The sequence below is a fragment of the Carettochelys insculpta genome, chromosome 17 (genome assembly GCF_033958435.1).
Source record: "Carettochelys insculpta isolate YL-2023 chromosome 17, ASM3395843v1, whole genome shotgun sequence".
Lineage (NCBI taxonomy): Eukaryota > Metazoa > Chordata > Testudines > Carettochelyidae > Carettochelys > Carettochelys insculpta.
In genome coordinates, this window is record NC_134153.1 from 26004679 (window position 1) to 26024030 (window position 19352).

At 52.2% G+C, this 19352-nt stretch overlaps 1 protein-coding gene across 4 annotated transcripts in view; it reads left to right on the top strand.

Annotated features, from left to right (window-relative positions):
• MYBL2 (MYB proto-oncogene like 2) overlaps window positions 1-11369 on the top strand; it is a 37196-nt gene extending 25827 nt beyond the window's left edge. For all 4 annotated transcript variants that reach the window (XM_075011996.1, XM_075011997.1, XM_075011998.1 and 1 more), the window contains exons 9-14: window positions 420-559; window positions 1476-1575; window positions 2352-2465; window positions 3670-3786; window positions 5080-5229; window positions 11067-11369. In XM_075011996.1, the coding sequence (XP_074868097.1) occupies window positions 420-559; window positions 1476-1575; window positions 2352-2465; window positions 3670-3786; window positions 5080-5229; window positions 11067-11195 (750 nt within the window). In that variant the 3' untranslated portion in view covers window positions 11196-11369. The remainder of the gene's footprint in view (window positions 1-419; window positions 560-1475; window positions 1576-2351; window positions 2466-3669; window positions 3787-5079; window positions 5230-11066) is intronic.
• Window positions 11370-19352: the final 7983 nt, after the last annotated feature.

Below are 19352 nucleotides of genomic sequence, written 5' to 3' on the forward strand. Positions count from 1 at the left end.
CCGCTGGAGCCTGGCTACTAGGCACACGCAGCTTGAACGGCAACAGCACAGTTACGCGCCCGCCAGCCCCATCTGAGAACTCAGCTGTGCTATCCTGGTGTGTCCGTCCCCACAAGCAAAGAGACATTAGCTGCACCGCTGTAAGGTGCTTCTGTACTGGTCCTAACTGCATCCATACTAGGTAAAAAATATCACACTGTGAAATGACACTCCGGCTTCAAAAGTGTGTGTGGATGAGGGCAAGGTCGGGATCTTTTGCTGCGGGATGGAGGGGTCTGTTGTTTGCCTGGTTGGTAGCAGTCCGTGTGCGCCTTCCTCTGTTCCATTCAGTAACGCTAGCAGCTGCTAATGCCAGTGCTAGCCCTGAGCTCCCTGGGATGTGACACGTTTTCTGTTTCTTTCTGTCCCTCGCTTGGCAGTTCTTAAACTTCTGGACCAAGCAGGACACGCTGGAGTTGGAGAACCCGTCCCTGACCTCCACGCCTGTGTGCAGTCAGAAGGTGATAGTCACCACCCCGCTGCACAGGGACAAGACCCCGCTGCACCAGAAGAACTCAGCGTAAGTCATGCTCCTCTCTCCCCGTCCCGTCTCAGCTTGCTCACGCGGCAGGGAGGCTGGCCTGGCCCAGGAATGGTGCCCTCTGGGGAGCAATGAAGGGACTGCAAGAGTGGGGAGTGGCTAGTTTTCAAGCCCTCAAGTTTATTCTGGTTTTCTGGAGCATTTTCACATGTTCTCATGGCGAACTGTGTGCTGAACCTGCTGGAGTGAAAGTATCTGCCTATAGAGAGGGCTGGAGCTTCACTGCACACACCCCATCACCCGCATCCCCGATGACAAAAATTACTATCTGACCCTGGGAGCTGGGGCCAAAGCCCAAGCCCCCACCAGCCAGGGCCAAAGCCTCTAGCCTTTGGCTTCAGCCCCAAGCAGTGGGGTTTAAGGTTGGGCTTCAGCCCTGGTGACCCCCTTAAAATGGGTCACCTGTGGGCTAGAACATTTCTAGTGACGAAGGCACATGTGGAGAGGCTGGTCAGCTTCCCCCATGTAGCCAGGGCCTTTCATGGCCTGGCCTGAGCCAGTCTGTCCTGCAGCCATGTGCGCTCTGCACCCAAGATCAGAGTGAGATGGGTGGAGAGGGGAGGGAAGGGCTGTGGGTGGGAAGCCGTGTGCCCGTGTATCCCCCACCTTGGGACTGAAGAGTGAGGGGGGGGTCAGCTGTTCTGGTGTCTTTAGCACCTGCTTTTCTCCCCCGCCAAGCCCCTCCAGCACGCCCAACCGGGCAGGGTCAGTTAGCCTGGCTATTGTGATGTCAGACCCTGCCCAGTTCCAGCGTCCGGGTATCAGGGCGTTTCTGGCTACGCAGCGCAGCCCTCCGGCTGGGGGAGCAGAGGATACTTCCACCTCATGTGGGGGAGAGTGCTTGGGGGACAACTGTGTGCCATGCTTCTGAACGACTCTCTCTCTCTGCTGGTAGGTTTGTCACCCCAGATCAGAAATACATAGCGGACAACACACCCCACACGCCCACACCTTTCAAGAACGCCCTGGAGAAGTACGGCGCCATGCGGCCACTGGTGCGTATTGAACGGGCATGCGTGCCCCTCCGAGCGTTGTCAGCTGTGCTGAGGTGATGATTAGAATCAGAAAAGACGCGCGCGCACGCACGCACGCACGCATGCCTTGCTTCCGTCTGAATGTTCACCAAAATCACATGTCCATCCTTCAGTGTTCTGGCACGACCTGTCTGCAGAGGGGTCCTGAGACGTGTGCTGCAAAAGGGCCACTCAGCCAGTCTTTGTGCATTTCTCTTTGCATTGCTAACAGTTCCAGGGTGTGTGGGTGTTGGCAATTGCTTTGGCTGAGGTGGGGTGGCCTTAGGGAATGCTGTTTTAAAATGGCAGAGTAAATAAAGGGCTGCCAAACTGGGCTGTGTTCATGCTGCAGCTTTTGGTTCCTGTGTGAGCCTCAGGAGAAACAGACCAAATAGTCTTTCTTTCGTGGGGCCGGCGGTTGTTGGGACTCCCCATCAAGTGCAAATCTGGGACCTATTTCAGAATAACCAGGTGGGAAGCCAGACTGTGAGCCCCACACCCCTTTTCTGCTCAACTTGTCTAGAAGATTTTCAATGCACATGTTCTCCTGAAACTTCTGCTGTGGGGTCCAGAACCCCCACTGCATCCCGGTCCTATGCAGAGGCCAGGCTAGTGGAGCTCTTGTGTCACTCACACAAAGAAATGAACCATGGCCCTGCAGTCGGAGTCGCAGTGGGATGTCTACGCTGCTGGTGTAATTGGCAGCCTTAGCACAGGTTCACCTGTAAATGTCACCTGTGCTGTGTTCTTCGCTCCAGCCGCAGACCCCTCACCTGGAAGAAGACTTGAAGGAAGTGCTCCGAAGCGAAACTGGCATAGAGTTGATCATAGAGGATGATGTGAAGCCTGAGAAACAGAAGAGGAAACAAGGAGTGAGTGTGTCGGTTGACAGCTGCTTCCCCGTGCAGGGTCTGGGCTGGAGTGTCGGAGGAAATCCCCAGTGCTGCAGGGAAGCTGGTGATGTAACTGGGGCTCCCTTCCTGCTCAGAGCTGATTCTGGAGGCCATTTGCTCATGGGTTTAACTTTCAGCGCTTGAGCAGTCAGTGGGCTACTGGCGTGTGAACCGTGCTTCTGGATCGTGGCCTGAGCCATCCAGACCAAAGGCCCCAGCACTGTGCCTGGGACTAGGGGCTTTGGTGTTGCCATTTCTCAGCTCAGACTTAAAACTGAGGTTCTGTGGGCTGTGTGGAGTAAAGATCCCCTGGCCCTTTTCCCAAGGCTTGGCATGTTAGCCCAGATCTCCAGCCGAATTCTGTCCCGGCCAGGCCTGCTCTGCTGCCCTTCCCATCCTTGCCTGGCCCGGGCTGTTGCTCCCCAGGTTAGAAACCGTACTGGTAAAAGAGCAGACGCCCTCGCTCGGGCTGGGATGGTCACAGTAAAGACCCAGCACATCATTCACACCCTCTGCTGCTGCCAGACATGATGTGCCTTGCTGCCCACACTGGTGCTGGCACTGGCACCCGCCTGCTCACATCCAGCCCAACCTTTCCAGGTCTGCACTCTGCCTCTGGCACAGTTGGTCTGACGGCTTGAGGCTCCCTCAGAAGAGAGATGGGTTCGTCCTGAACGTCTGAACCCAGGGGATTGGATGGCTCCTGGGGGTGGGAAGGGACGTGCCGCCGTTTGCGTTTGGGTTGCTGCCCCGGGTAGCACTGAAGGGGTTGTTGTAAAGGGCTGGCTTGCACATAACGTGCTGGTGGGTTTCTGTGGACTGGCACCCGCATCTCCCCATGAGCCGTCCCGCCCTCTGGCAGGGAGGCCAAGCACTGGGTGGCACAAAGGGGTGGTTCTCCGAGGCGCTCCAGGGCTGTCCCTGGCGTAGTGAGGGGGAGCAGGGAGGCGGCTCTCTGCTCTGCTCTGGTCTTCTCTGTCACAGTGAAATTCGTAGGAAGTGTTTTAATGCCATCAGGTCCCCGTGATCCGTGGCCCCCCAGGCCCAGACAGTTCCATATATTGGTCACCCATCGAGACTAGAAGGTGCAGCACAAACCCCCATTTTCCCCACTGCTGTGGCTCTGCCTCCGCTTCAGGCCAGCACTGACAGTTGCCTGCTTTGCTTCTCTCGTGTTTCCCAGCTGCACAGGAGTCCCATCAAGAAAGTCAGGAAGTCCCTTGCCTTGGACATTGTGGATGAGGATGTGAAGTTGACTGTGTCCACCATGCCCAAGCCCATCTGCTTCAGAAGAGCTCAGGTCAGGGGTGCTCAGAGGAGGGTGGGGCGGGAGAGCCAGACGCAGGTGCTGTGAGAATTGTGCTCATGTGATAAGACAAGTCTGTGGGGGTGTAGCGGAAGATGTGAGGGGGATGTTGACTGGCTGCTGCTTGGATTCCCCTGCAGACGTCTGAAACAGGAGCAAGCAGCAATGTCCGAGGACAGCTGTGAAATCTGGTGGACTTCACTCTGTCGCCTGGCGCTTTAGGTGTCACAGAGGGGGTCAGCCTGTGTGTTTTAAAAACACAATAATCTCAAGCAGAGAGCAAATGACCCTGAGGCTGCCCTGACGGGGGAAATGATCATTGGACTGACTCTCACCATTAAATACTCCCTCTCACTGTGCTTGGCTTGGACACTGGACGGCGGCGGGCCAGTTTAATTTTATGGCTCCGGCGTGCTCGCCCAGTACCGCGGCGTTTGGATGGCGCAAAGAGCCAAGGGAGTTTCGAAACTGACACGCTGAGTGGAAGTGAATTCTTTAAATGGGCATGATGAATAAATTTCCACTCGGTAGGTCTGAGGATGTGTCTAGACTACACTAGCCTCCCAGCCTTGGGCCAGGCCTTACAGTAGAGGGCTGGCTGCTAGCACATTGAAAATAGCCACATAGAGGCTGTGGCCTGAGTGGGAGGCGTTTGAAGGTTACGGCACCGTGCGCACAGCTGCATCTAGCACGCCCGGGCAAGGCCTGCTAGGCTGGGAGCTCTCTCCCAGGTGCTGTTAGGCATAGCCTTGCCAAGAGACAGGTTGGGCAAGGATGTTTCTGTTAATGCAGCATCTCTCTCACGCTGGGATCCCAACCCAAAAGGGAGTGATGGCTATTGAAGGGGGGTCTTGAGAGTGGCAGCTGCTAGCTGGGTGCCCAGTGCTGAAGGTGGCACTGCACACAGCTGCATGAGATTACGGGGGGAGGGTTGTCACAACCTGAACAGTTTTCATAGGGGATCTCAGCAAAAGCTCTTCGAGAACCCCTGGTTTTAATGGACCCACTTCTGGTGGAAGAGACAGGCTTTGGAGCTGCACAGAGCTCTGCTCCAGGACTGGAAAAATGACCCCAATGTGAAGTAATCCCTTGGAGACATTCTGATTACTTCCCCGGCATGCAGAGCCTTGCTAGCATCCTCACTAGCACAGTGTATATCCTGGATGGGAGACCGCAGGAGCACAATTTAATGGGTCTAGTCAAGTGGCCTTTCCCAGTGTAAGGGAGCAAATTCACTGTTTTCTTGGTATGTATGGGGGTTTGGTTTGGTTTTGTTTTCCCCTGCAGCCCGTGAGCGTCCTCTCAAGATCTCTCAACATTTCCTCCTCAAGCAACAAGGATGACAGCGGTTTGCTCAACAGGGGATTCGTGCAGGTGAAGACTGAGAAGACTTCATCCTGCAGGAAGATCCCAAGCCAGTTCAGACCACCCGCTCCGGTAAATGCCATCCACGCAAAAGGCTCAGTGGGTTGTAAAAGCCCGGTCCCCCCTGTGCTGGTGAAAGGAGTCAGCGCAGAGAGCGGTGTCTCTGGAGAACAGCATGGCAGCTCAGAATGCCCACGCTACTGCTGCTCGCGTCATGTGCCGAGCTTTGCCTTGGTCACTGTGTTTAGGCTGTGATAAAACCCCACAGCAAGTCTCTGAGCCTGGGCTGCTGACTGGCTCTCAGGGCTCAAGCTGAGGGACCGAGAAACTGGTGTAAATGGTCTGGGCCAGGGATAGCCATGCTGCATGGGGCTTCTGTTGCAGTGACCCATTCTCCCCCTGCACGGCCAGCCTCCAGGCCTGTGGGAAGCCTAGCTTGCACTTCTGTGCAGCTCTGTCTGTTGGTCCCAGGAGCTGAAGGGACCCCCATGCTTCCTTCTAAAGCAAGGTAATCTGTCTCCCCATTACCCTGGTGCCTTGCGGCATTCAGCCATCCAGAGTAGTCATTGCAAATGGTGATCCCAGGATCACTTGTTCTGGATCTCAAGGCAGAGGTTCCCACCAGAGCTGAAGTATTTTGATTGACCCAAAACAAACACACTTCCAGAATTCTGTGTCCTGAAATCTTTGGAGGTTTGGGTTTTGGCCCCATTTCAAGGTGCACTGTTTGTTGTTTTTCTAAAACTGTGGGTTGGACAGTCTGTTTTCCAGCTAGCTGTGTTCATGATCCACTTTGGGCCTGTGAAGACAGCCCCGGGGGTATAAACTGTCTCATCAGCCTCTCACTGATGCTGATGATCCCCTTGGTGCTTCCAGGCTGGGGAACATATTGAGGGGGTTAAAAAAAGGGCAGTGGGAAGATGCATGTTGGTGACCCTCTACTCCCCCAGGCCTTGGGTTTCAAGCACTGACCAGGAGCCCTGGCCAGTCAGGGTGTGGGGATGTTGATGGTAGGTGGGGCAATGTGATGTCATAGGGGGAAAGAGGAAGGGGAGAAGAGCCCTAGGAAACCAGCATGCTGCAGAAGACTCACCAAAGCGCTGTCAGCTCAGCATCTCTCACCGGCAGGTCTGGGGCAGCTCAGCCTTGCACCTGAAATGAATGGAGACTTCTAAAAAACTTCAGCCAAAGTTCCTTGCTTGGGGCAGGAAGGGTGGGTGAGATGTGGGATTGGCCATGTGGAGTTCTGCAATCTGGTCCCGGTTCTGCCGTGATTTCCTGGGCAGTTTGCTCCCTCCTGAACCCCTAGTTCCATGGAAGCTTTGGGTTTTTCCCCCCAAAACACACCCATATCCTGCTTTTTAGGTGCAGGGCTCAGTGCTCCCCTAGCCCTGGAGTCTCCACTGGCTCCCCTGCAGCGACATCTCTGGTGTGACACTTGGACTAGACTGAGGCAAATGGCTTAGTGAGCTTCAGGAAACGGTTGGGCACAAAGCCGTGAGAGCTGCACTAGCAGGCACTCTGGGTCTTTGTGCTTTGGGGCCTGCACTGATCATTGGTTGGGCAAGGTAGGTTCCCTTTCGCAGGTTCGCCTTGGTTCCCGCCTTCCTGCAAAGAGCCATTGGCCTTCGGCAGAGCTGAGGTGCTGGGTTAGCTGGCAGGGTAGATTGGTTTAAAGTATTGATTAAAATCACCAAAAGTAATGGTTGATTTAAATCAACTTACCAAAAAGCTAGGACTGACTTTGGAATAAGCCCCATTCAGCTCACTGGCACTTGTGTTTCTTGAGAAAACCAGTACCGAATGGGGTCCTTTGGGAAAAGCTGAGTGATGCCGCAGTAAAATAGAAAATAGACTTATGGCATCATTGTGGCCAGCCATTGTGGTCTGTTGTCCTGATGTTCCAGAATAAGGTGCATCATATAATATAAAATAAGAAGATGACAGTGGCAATTGGCAACTCTAGATTTCTCTTACTGCGGCCTTCTGCATCGTGTGCTTGAGTGATAGATTCTAAACCTAGTCAACTAATTGAACAAGCCATTAGGATTAGCTAAGCTAAACTTTTTTTTTTTTCTAGCAACATCCAGTACAGCAAACAGCTTGGGAATTTACTTCTCAAGTCACACTAATACTGAAATCTGCATCTGATGAAGCAGGTCTTTGCCCATGAAAGCTGATGCTCCAAAATATCTGTTAGTCCATAAGGTGCCACAGGACTTCTTCTTGTTCTCAAAGCTACAGACTAACACGGCTACCTCTCTGATACTAATACTGAAAGAGAGTCTTGAAGAATGATCCATTGCAAAATGAATTGCTTAAGTTAATAACGAGTTGATTCACTCAGGCATGTTCACATCTTCATCCACATCATTTTCTCCCAAAAAGCAGTTTTCCTTATGATGTTTCATGCTTGCAGCTAGACCCTGCATCATCATCTTGCTCGGCTTACACTTGACATGTTTTCCTTTGTTACCCAGGGAATGAATTTCTCTGAAATATTCCCGGTAAGGAACTCTCTTACACCAGAAGCCGTGACAGTTTTTCTGTGGTAAAGGTGTGGGGGAAGATAGAAAGTTCTGAGTGCTCTTGAAAAATGTCTGTCCTTTTTCTTTCCAGTCCAGTCCACTCTTCCTTGTTAAGATGCGTCTGTCCTTCCCTGTATGTTGTGTCTTTTTAAGTAACTCCTCCGCCGTGCTTGGCCTAGTTCTACAACCACGTAAGCATGGAACAAAAACAATCCAACTCGTGTCTTTCATTTTCATGAGCCTGTAAGTGTAGGTACAGCATCACTGTGGTGAGGTATAGTTGTAGCTGTTACTTTTAAATGAGAAATTTAGTATTTTGTTGTGGATGTAAAAATATTGAAAACTGGGGAAGTTGATTTTTTTTTTTTTTAATTAGGAAAAAAAATCATCGATTTTTATCTACCGTGTTAGTTGGGCCAGCCCTCGTTTGCAGAGTGTGGAAGTTCCTTTGTTGGGGATGTTACAGGCTGGTCTAGCTGCAGACTTAAATGTCCGCTGTTGTGTGATCTCAAATAGATGCCGGCTGTAATTCTGAGTGTGAGTGCACTGGGAGTAGGAGGAGAGGCTTGAAGGACTGTGCTGACTGCTAGTGCAAGTCCCACACCTGAGCGTTCTCAGGGGGAACTTTACCTGTGGAATTGACTGTGGTAGCAGCGCTGCTCCAGTTAGCATGGCCTGCCCCATCCCCCCACCTCCTGCCTAGGGCTTGCGAGAGGCAAGAGTCCAGCGGTCTGTTCCCTGCTTAGGAAGTGCTAAGCACGCTCTGTTCGCAGAGCACCAGCCGTGTGATAGGGGCTTTCCAAAGGGGTATTAACCAGCTATTCCCAGCAGGAGGCGCTGAGCCCTGTGCTTAGCTGTGAAGTGGGTTGTGGGGCCTAGGGGTGACTTTGTGCATTGTTGGAGGTGGAAGCAGTCACAGGTGAGGGGAAGCAGCTGAGTGGCATGTGGTGTGCTGTGCCAGTGGTGGAGGCAGCCAGCCAGGTCCTCGCGGCTCAGGCAGTCCCCGTCGTTCGCTGTGCCCATGGTTCCTTTTCTCTTTACGGCGCTTTATTTCAGAATAAACTGAGGCACAATAGGTCTGTCCGTCAATGCTGACCACCTGGCCTGAAGCCCAGTGCTGGGCAAGCAGAGACCTGGCTGTCGTGGTGTATGGCGGCTGAGGAGCAGGAGGGGTAGAATTCTTCTGTCTGATCTCTGCTGGTGATCTCCTTAGGAAGCTCTGCACTCCACTTCCGTGGGGGCGCTGGAGTCTGGCTGCGGCTCTCTAGTGAGCGAGACAAGCCGAGCCCTCGCCTACTCCAGCAACTTACTTGATTTTACCACCATTGCACTCCTGCCGCTGCAGTCCCACCGCTGCTGGCAGCAGCAGACCCCAATTGTCTGTGTTCCTGCAGCACCCAAGAGCACCCCTGTGCCGGTAACAGAGAACTAAGTGAGGGTCCCAGTCAGTGTCCTCTAGACCTGTTTGGAGCAGGGCCAGTTAACTCAGTGGCTTAAAATGCATGAAGGTTCCTGCAGCTGGAGGTGCAGCAGTAAGAAGCTGCTCGGGTAGGCACAGACCTGTGAGACCACACACAGGCACTGGTTGCAGAGAGGACTGCACTCTTGTCCAGCTATCAGCGAGCAAAGGGTAGTTTAAAGACCTTTGCTTGCTCCTTTTTCTGCTGGGGCTCAGCCAGCTTTGGAGAAACTGTTAATAGCTCTGCATTTGGCCGACACTTGCACAGAACCAACCTTTTCTGGAGAGTACTTGTTAGATGGCAACTCTCAGAGATGCATTTGCGTCTCTCCCTCTGCATGCTTCATTAGACAGCTTGGCAGGCCTTTACCAGCCCCGGTTGGGAGTCAGGGCTTCTGGGTTCAGGTCGTGATTCTGCCACTGTTGGTCTTGGGGCAGCTGACTGAACCACTCCAACAGCTGTTTGTTCATCTGTGCAATGGGGCTATGATACATCCTCATCTCTCGGGGATGCAGGAAGTATAGCTTAGGCTTTAGATGCATTGAGATCAGTGCAAATACAAGTGATTAACTTCTCAGCCCTCCTTCTTGACTTCTGATGCTTGGTCTCCAGCAAGATGTCAGCCAGAAGGGCTGGTTTCTTCTCAGAGGTTTGTCGCTGGACGAGAGCCGTCTGTAGTAAAAGCTTTTTCGTGAGATGAACGAACTGTCCTTAATTGCAGCCCTCCTCCCGCTCACCCAGCAACCCCCTGCCTGCGGGTAATCTCTCTGTTTCATAACCCACGTCTCTTGGCCTGGGGTGGGAACGTGTTTCTCTTGCCACTGACAGAGCTGTGTAAACAACTTCGAGCTGAAGTTTGGAAGGTGCAGGAAGGAATGAAATGTCTTGAAAGCAACAGGGGAGCTGGGGGCCTGGAGGGAGGTGATGAGCCCCTGCTATCTGAACAGGCTCAAGAGTCTCTGTGTGCCTCGTGAAATCCCACCTGCCCACACAGAGAGCCAGCATCGCAGTATCGGGCTCTCAGGGTTTACTTCAGCGCTCTCTTGGAGTCACTAGCAGTCGGAGAGACTGTGCTGAGGACGTTAAGTAAAATGGTGGGCTAAAATTAAATTAGCCCCAAGTAAAGGCACTGACAGCTGAGCCGTAGCTGGGTGGCGAGCCTCTCGTGCTGCGGCAGTGGCTGCTTTCCTGGTAACACGGGCAGCACTCTCAGGCCTGATTCGCTTGGTTTTCCCAGTGCAGAGGAGCTAGCGCTCATGGCCCAGCGAGCAGGGAATTCCCGCGCTCTAGACTACCACCAGGCAAATCACAGCTCCAGGCCGCACACTGTGAGGCCTCTGTCATCACCCTCTGCCTGTTGCAAGAGGCTGCAGCTGCCCCAGGGCTGTCAGCAGCTGAGCCCCAATTAGGGCAGCCCTCAGACTTCTCTCACCTGTGCTGCAGCCCGAGAGTGGGGCTGGGCAAAGGGGGCACGAAGCCCCATTCACCTTCACACCCTGTGCTGAGCAATGTTCAAGCTCATTGGAGAATCTGCCCCCAGCTGTCCCTGGCAGATACAGGTGGCACAGCTTCTCCCAAGTGCCCATCCTCTCATCTTTAACTGAGAGCCATGGGGCTGGGACGGGAACATGGGCTGCTGCACTGTGCCACCAATGTGATCTGGGGCCAGTGGGAGCCAGGCTCCTTCCAGGGGGCTCAGCTCCTCAGACCCTTTACAGTCAGGCTGCTGACTACTGAGGCAAGTGGGGTTTACAGCCCTGAGTTGCTGGGAGGCTATAGGAATGGGTCAGTTCAATTTGGATGATATGCGTTGAAGGACTGGGCTCTTGTTCTGAGGTATTTACAGTTGTCCAGAGCCAGCCAGCTCTTAATTTACAAGCCTGGCTTAAAATCTCTCTCTCTTCTCCCCCCTCCACACTAGATGTCCAGAGCGTGGAAAGTCGTGGCTTGCGGTGGAACCCGAGACCAGATCCTCATGCAAGAGAAAGCTCGGCAGATCTTGGGCACGTTAAAACAGAGCCACACGTCAAGGACACTGATCTTATCCTGAAGGATTGTGGGTTTCCTCAGCCTTATGTTTTTTTTAAGTAGAGAAGGGGAAAAGGAGAACACAGAAGTATTCTCTTTGGCAAGACACTGTTCATTTTTCCTTCTCTGAACTACATGTTCCCTGCTAGACCCATCTTTTAATAAATTGTGCTAAATACTGGATGAAAAGTGGGATGTAAATTTTGGAATAGTTTGGGGAATATGTAATCTGAGGGTCTAGGAGAATGCCCCCCATGAGAGACAACTATACCTGCTCCTCACGGTCTTCTCCAGAGGTCAAAAAGTGGACCCCACACCACTGCCTTTCCTGGCTTTCCCCCATGTCCTGTGAAATTGGACCTAAGGCATTTGCCTACCCTAGGTGGAAATGTTACTGTGCTGATTGTAGACTCCACGCTGGATTCTGCTCTGGTTCTGTGAGTGCCACGTGTAAGGTCTAAGGTCCTGGCTTATTTTGTCTTGCACCTCCTGGGGGAGTGTTATCTATCCATCATCACAGGTTATAGTGGTGGGGGACAGGTTGGCAGGAGAAAGGATGTTGGAGGGAGAATGTCCTTCAGGATGAGTCAAGTGCACTTTTCAGCTAGTTGCTTTCTACCCATCTGCACCTAGGAGAATCGTTTGCACAGATTTGTAATACGTATACTATACAGGAGGGGCTGGTCGGAAGCTCTCCCCTGGGAAGAGCCCTCCTTCTCTATGTATTCATAAATCTGCCTCCTGGTGGGCTCCATCAGCCTGACTTTGGTAGTGAAGTCTGAGGTGGACCCACAGAGGTTTAGACTACATGCCGTATTGGGTTTGAGAGCTCGTGCTTTTCCAGGGAAGGCAGCGGTGCCTAATGGCTGTTTAGCCACTAGCCAGATTGTCTGAGCAGGAGACTAGTCCTGCCTCTCTGGAGAGGGCAAGCAGGAACAAAATAGAAGGGACGAGACCGACATGACTGGAGCAGCACAGAACTGCATGGGCTTTGTGTATGGGTATTCTGCCCGTCCCGCTCCTGTGGACTGGGTAGGTCATCCCCATCTCCAGCAGAGGCAATGGGGATTGCTTTGTGCCTCTCAAGCTGAGAACTGCTGTATATGCTGTGGCCATGTGCTTTCTGCATCTGCAGCACTGACAGCTAGTAACAGGCATGCTCCAATGGGCCACAAATGGCCTCTGCAGACTCGCCAAATACTCACTGGGGCCCTGATTCAGCAGTGTCGTTAAGCTCCTACTTAAGGCTCATTGACTTCGGTGGACATAAAACACAGGCTTGATTGCTTTGCTGAATCCAGGCACAGGCTATTAAGCTGAATGATCTCTCCCCTGCAGGAGATGAGATCAGGGAGAGGGGAGCATGAGGACAACTAGTAGTTCAGCTGCAGGACCAAGAGGCAGGAAATCAGGCACAGGTGAGAGCAGGACCCACAACAGTAGGGTGTGATTTGTAGGCAAGTGGGTGACCTTGTCTGCCTCAGTTTCCCTGACCAGATAAAGGTGATGGTCACTTCCTGGGGGCATGGAGGTCTAATTGCTGAGAATGTGTTTTGTATACACTGTGCATGAACTTCTGGAGGAGGCCTCTTACCTTCTTTGGGGCTGGGCAAAGTACCACAGTGACCTTTGGCATTATAGAAATAATGATACATCGGCACCCTGAGATTTGTGTGCATGGCATTTGTGATGACTGAAACTCAGGTCACTTTTACAAAGATCATTAGCCCTCCAGCTTCAGTTTGTAACCTGCTGGCTGGGTTGGGCAGGAACAAATGGCCACTCCATGGTACAGAATGACACGGTGAGATGTGTTATTGGTCTTGAGCATCCAGGTGCGGAGGAAGTTCTGTCCCATTCCTACACTTGTGGTTCTGGGCGGTCCCCTTATGTACCATGTCAAGTGCCATGGGGCAGCTTTGACATGGCTGGGTGGCTTGGGAAAGCTTGTGTGTTTCACCCCTTTTGCTGTATGTGCCCTTCAAAAAGTGGAGGACTTTAGTCTCCAGTGCTAATCAGTTCATGCCCCCCAGTCCCTGCATGAGGTTGGCAAGGGAGAACATGAATTTTCTCTTCAGCCCTGCTGAAATACAAACCACCGTAGCTATACCAAGGCACCAGAGAGGTGGCCGTGTTAGTCTGTACTCCAGCAAAACAAAACAAAACTGCAGAAATGTAGCACTTTAAAGACTAACAAAATGATTTTATTTGGCGATGAGCTTTCGTGGGAGAGACCCACTTCTTCAGATCAATATGGGTCTGTCCTGGATCAAGTGGGTCTGTCCCACGAAAGCTCATCACCGAATAAATCATTTTGTTAGTCTTTAAAGTGCTATATTTCTGCTGCTTTGTTTTATACCAGGGTAGGTAAAGCAGTGCAAATGCACCCCTAGAATAGTTGCAAGAATGGAAATCACAGCCCTCCCCAATCTAATTTTTGACCCAAACATGAGGGGACAGAATCCCTGTAACACTGGATCCATGTGGGGCTTGTTTACAGAAGATGCTCCAAAGATGCTCTGTGTTCAAACAGTGAAGTTAAAAAAAACCAGGGAGCATTAGGTTGGACGTTAGGAAAAACTTCCTGTCAGGGTGGTTAAACACTGGAATAAATTGCCTAGGGAGGTTGTGGAATCTCCATCGCTGGAGATATTTAGCAGTAGGTTAGACAGACATCTATTGGGGTAGCAGATTGTACCTGGTCCTGCTGGGAGGACAGGGGCCTGGACTCGCTGACCTCAGGGTCCCTTCCAGTTCTAGTGTTCTGTGATTCTATGTCCCATCTCAAGACTAAAACAAGAGGTCACGTATGAGAACGTATGAACTGACATTCTCTAATCACCATTCTGCACCCTGCATAGATTCAGGCGTACACCTGAAAAATGGGCGAGCTGCTCATGATCAGCCCTGGCTTCCCCTCTACAGTCATCTGTGACTGACAGCCTGTATAAAGGACAGTAGGTGCACAGTACAAGCAACGGGTCACAGTTGTCAACATGTTGGCTATTGCCTCATCTAGGCAGCCCATGTCCCCACCCCGGGTACTTTGGCATCACAATGCCTCACTTTGAGGCCCCCCGAAAATCACTGGATCAACAACAGGACCCTGAATTAGGGGTCCAGGCTCCCTGTACAACGGATGGGGAAGAGAGGTTTCTCACAAGGCAGTCTACAAAAGACAGTATCCCCAGTGCGCTGGTGCTGGGAAGAGGAGGATCCCAAGCCAGCCTGATTCTGAGTTTGGGGCGTAAGTCTTCACTGCAGAAAGCTACTGATTTGTGCATACGATCCCCAGCTGCCTGGAGGCAGATGTCTTATGTGGCTATGCTGGTCCAGTGAGAATAAGTTAGGCAAGTGTTTGCCACACAAAATGGCTCCTGGAGGTCAGATGCCTCCCTTGGAGCATTCGGACCAAGCTGTGGGAGACCCCAGCTGCAATCTCCTCTGCCTGGTGAGCTGAACGGATTTGATTAGGGATCTGCTGGCTACCAGCAAACTGGAGTGAGAGTCTCAGGCTGCCTCTGGTCCACTTATTCTGGTGAAAGTGAAACAGCTTCACCATGAGTGATTGAGGAAGGCCATATCAGAGTCCCACAGCCTGGGAGGAGGTGGGCACACCATGTCTGAATGCCGCCTTCTCAGGTAAAGTGAGATTCTGAGCCCGACTCTCCCTGAGGACAGACAAGTTATGAGTCATTGTCTTCCCCTCTGGCCATCCTGTGATCACCTGGCCAGCCTCTGAGTGCTGCCCGGCTGGCGTGATGGGCGTTCTGTCATCCCTAAGCTGTGGATTGCTCTGGGGTGTAGGTGGGAGAGAGGTAGTTGGGTGCCTGGAGGGAGGCAGTGTTGTGCCTGCCCAGAGGTGGAAACATAAGTGTCTAGGAAACGTTTAGTGAAATTACAGGCACCGAGTTTAGGGGCATTCATGGTTCCTCCCTGGAGAGACGAGGCTCCCACATCTGCAACTCCAACGGGTATGGAAGAGACAAAACCTGTATGTTTTGCACACGCAGCTGCCTGGCTGGAACATAAGCCTGGGGACAAGGTAGAGCTGAGCTTTCTCCTTAGATTCCAGCTTCCCAAAGAGGGACCAACAATCCCTGTTGGAGGAGAGATCTCTACTGCTGCAGTATTGTCACAATCTGGATCCCTGGTTCTTTTGGTTCAGGGAGGCCAGGCAGCCTGCAACCTACTGCAGGTAAAACCACAGAGGTGGGGGAAAAGGGAAAAATTTTGGAGCTAGGGAATAAGAACTCTGTAAGTCAACAGCAAAACTCCCAACTGACTGCAATGGGCCTGGGATCACACCCTTGGCTCTTTAATTCTCAGCCCAGCCTCTGGGGTGGGTGGCTGACTTAAAAGTGTTTTGGCTCAGTCTAGCAAAAGAAAAAAGGAGTGAAAACTTTCCCAGCATTAGGAGTCACAGGTGGCCTCCCCCTTTGTGAGCCAGGAGGCCAAATTCCAATTCACCTGGCCTTGCTGCACCAGTGCAAGGTGTGGGGCAGAAGCACCAGTCAAGGAAAGGTGCTAGAAGCGGGGTGGGAGGTGGGGCAGCTGAGGAAAAGAGCCAAAGGAAGTGTCCTCTGCTTAGTCCTGAGGAGAGCTGGAAGCCAGGAGACAATTAGGTTAAGGCTTAACATCTGGTGTGGGGGCCTGGCTGCCGAGGAGGAAAGCCCAGCAGTACCGGCTCAGGGGGAGGAGATTGGATGGGCTGCACCAGTGAGAAGCAAAAAGCAGGGCTCATGCTGCTGAGTGGCTGAGGTCTGGTAGGTGCCCTGGTCAGAAAGTCGCCTCAGGTGCTTGTGTTGATTGGTACACAGTAGCTCCCCGTTAGGGTGTGGCAGGCTGCCTCTGCTGGCCAGAGGGATGAAGGCTGAGCCTAGCAGGGGAGAAGACTCCTTCATGTTGATAGTCTTGGACCTGGCCCATTAGGGCTGTTACCCAGAAGTGGTTAAAGGCTTTGAAGGTGGTTGGTCAGGGGTCAGGTCACCTCTATCATAGGAGTAGGCTGAAGATTGCTGTGGGAAAACAGGCAGAGTAGCTGCAGTGCTACACTGTGCTGTGTGGAGATGCTCAGGGATGGTGAGTCATACTGGCCTAATACCTCATTCCCTTTCCTCTTGGGGGCTGTGGATGGCCTCTCACTTTGGCTGCTGAAGGCCATTTGTGTATGCCAGGTTGTCTCAGGAAGGGAAAACAGCCCTTGGCAAACTACTCATGGGAACACTGGGAGCGGGGGCTGACAGACAGGCGGCTCTACAGTGTGTTCTTCAAATTCCTGTCTCTGGTGCCTGGGATTGCCTCTCTGGGTGACCCACAAAGCAAAATGCTGAATTGTTTTCCTTGCCCAGAATCCTAGGAGCCAAGGGCTCTCCTGCCACTTGCTGGACCATAAATCAGTGCAGAATTTGGACTCCCATATTTTGGAGTTGGCCCTAAATTTAAAGGCTTGTGGGTGTGAAAAGTATTAAATGCCACTTTTAGTATCATCAGTCCTGGGTGTGCTGCCAAGTGTTTATGGCTTCTGAAAGACGAGCTAGTGGCCCATAAATTCCGGGGAAAACGAGCAAGCACAGGCTGGTTAATGATGAAAAGACAATTAGCTGTTAATCAGAAAGCGGCGATGTCTCTGGTGTTTAATACATATTTGGCTGTGAGCTCGTGCCTATGGAGTCAGATCGATACCAGCCTCACTCCAGATTTGTAGGCAGTTGCTGCTGCAGAGACCGAGGTGAGCAAACAGTGTTGGCTGGGAAAAAACTAGGCCTTGTACCAGGGTTGCTGGATGCCAGTTTGGGACCAGGGTTCCCTGTAAGCTGGAGAGATTCAAATGCCCTTCAGCTGATGAGCAGAGTGCCCACAGTCAGGTTTTTGTTTCTGTTGGTGGTTCACATTTGCACATGCCTCGGTGCACAGAAGAATGTGCGCCACACATGGGCGGAATCACAGGAACCGTGCTTGGGTCTCCTGGCATCTCAGTCACACGATGCAAGAAATGAGACCCGTGTCTGAGTGGACGTGCATGGGAGGGTTCAGCCCTTTGCATGGGGTGAGGGAAGGACATCCAGAACTGGCGTGTGGCAGAATACTGGACGGAAGGTCCTTGTTTAAACTGCAGGGTGGCGCCTGTCAGATTGTCCAGCCCGGGTTCTGGTCCAAGGACACATCCTGACACCCTTCATTGTCCATGCAGGGCTTTGTCTACACAAACCACCCATGCTCGTAGCTCTAGATGAAAATAGCCCTGCCACGAGTGCAGGGGATGGAGTTAGACGGCCCCTTGAGGCCCCTTCCGGTCCCATGGTTTTATGAGTGCTGTGGGGCCCTGCAGTATGAGCTCTTAGCAGTGCTCTGGTACACGACCCGGTGCCTCCCAGGGCTTCTCTGCCCCTTGTGGCAATTCTCCTGCTAGCCCGTTCCCATGGGGCGTGCAGTCAGTTGTGTGTTGCATGGACAGTGTCTCTGCCATGGGTGTGTTTTCTTTTGCATTATTTCAGCTTTAGGGGGGTAAGGCAGTTTGGCCCAGTAGAACAGTTATTAAGCCCAGAGGAGCATAGTAGGAGCCTGTCCAACTAACAGAGGCCGGTCTTGCCTACATTGGACAGAGATCCCTGGAACAGATCAGGTGAGCCACAATTTGCATCACTTTACCTTTTTGTACAGCTACAGCTCTGCTGGCTGGAATGTGTCTCAGAGAAACTGGGAAGGGGAGGAGAGAGACCCTGGAAATCTGGGGTTACGTACATACCCCATAGGCTTAGTGAATGTCTTGTAAGTCACTTTGAGTCCTAAGATGACAGCGCTATGCAATGCGAGGTACCAATAACTGCATAAGTCAACATAAGCACTTGAGATTGTTTGGCATAGAGCCTGATTGGTTGAGACACTTCTGATGAAGGCGGAAGTGGAGGAAAGGAGCGGAAGGCAATCTAGCAGGACCCTGACACTGACCTGAACTCCAGATTGTGCTCTGCACACATTCATTGCATTTTATATTTGTCCATGGGCCTTGTGGTGGTCTTGCTCCATCCTTATCAATAGTCTGACTGCATTTCTCATCACTGTGGTCTTTAAACATAATCCTGCCAACAGCATGTACCTGCACCATAAAGACCGCCCATACTTACATGGAAACCGCTCTAGTTATCCACCAAAGGCACTTACCATGCTTCATTCCTTGCTGTGGGATCTCCAGGCCTTCCCAAAACAGGGGAGGTATCATGTGGCAGCATTGTTACAGCTTTGTCCTCCATGGCTGAACTCGGCTAAAAGATCCGTGGTGTCCCAGGCAGCGAATGCAGAGGATTTGTGCTGTGTGAAGGCCTGATTCTGTGGCTCTTACTCAGGCAAAGAATCCCTGGAAGTCATTTGGAGTCAGGCTTTTAAAGGCATTTAGGCACCTAAGATTCGGAGAAGCACCTAGTGGATTTTTCAAAAGCGCCTAACTCCCACCGATGCACTCACCATGGCTCGCGTGGGCATTAAGATGCTCTGTGTGATTCCCAGCTAACTCAAAACTGGTTTGACTTGTCAGTTCCAAACTCACTCTTGCCTCTGGGCTCAAAACCCTGGCCGAACCCCAGGAGCCCGAGATCCCTCAGGCAATGCTACTTCTGGAGTAGCACAGGTCAGTTTGCTCTTTAAGTCAGAGGCTTGCTGAAGGTTCCATGCTGAAGCTGAGGAGGCAGAAGGACCCCACTGGGCCTGTATGGAATCTCACTGGGTACAAGGCTCTGCTGAGAGGCACTGGCTAGTCACAGTAGGCTCTGAAGCTGTTCTGGGGAAGGAATTCCATTGCACCTGTGATCAGAGGAGACCAATGGCCTGATCTCCCAAACCCCAGATGGACGGTGAGTGCTCAGAAAGCAAAGCGTATCTACCTGCAGAAACAGCACCCAGGTATTCTCACGCTGTAGAAGAATTGACCAAGGTTCCTGGGCTTTATAAGGGACCAGGCATTGTTTTCTCAAAGTGCCCTGTCCGATGCAATCAAGTCACCATTGGCTGGATTTGAATCCTTCTGGTGTTTCTCCCACAGTCTAGCCAATGGACCCCTTGATCCCAGTTCTGAAGCTCTTACTTAGGACAAGTGCTATTGATGCTGGCAGATGTGATTTTTCTTATGGATTTCTACAGCTCCTGGCACGCAGGCCTGCAAACGCCTTTTAACGCAAGGGGC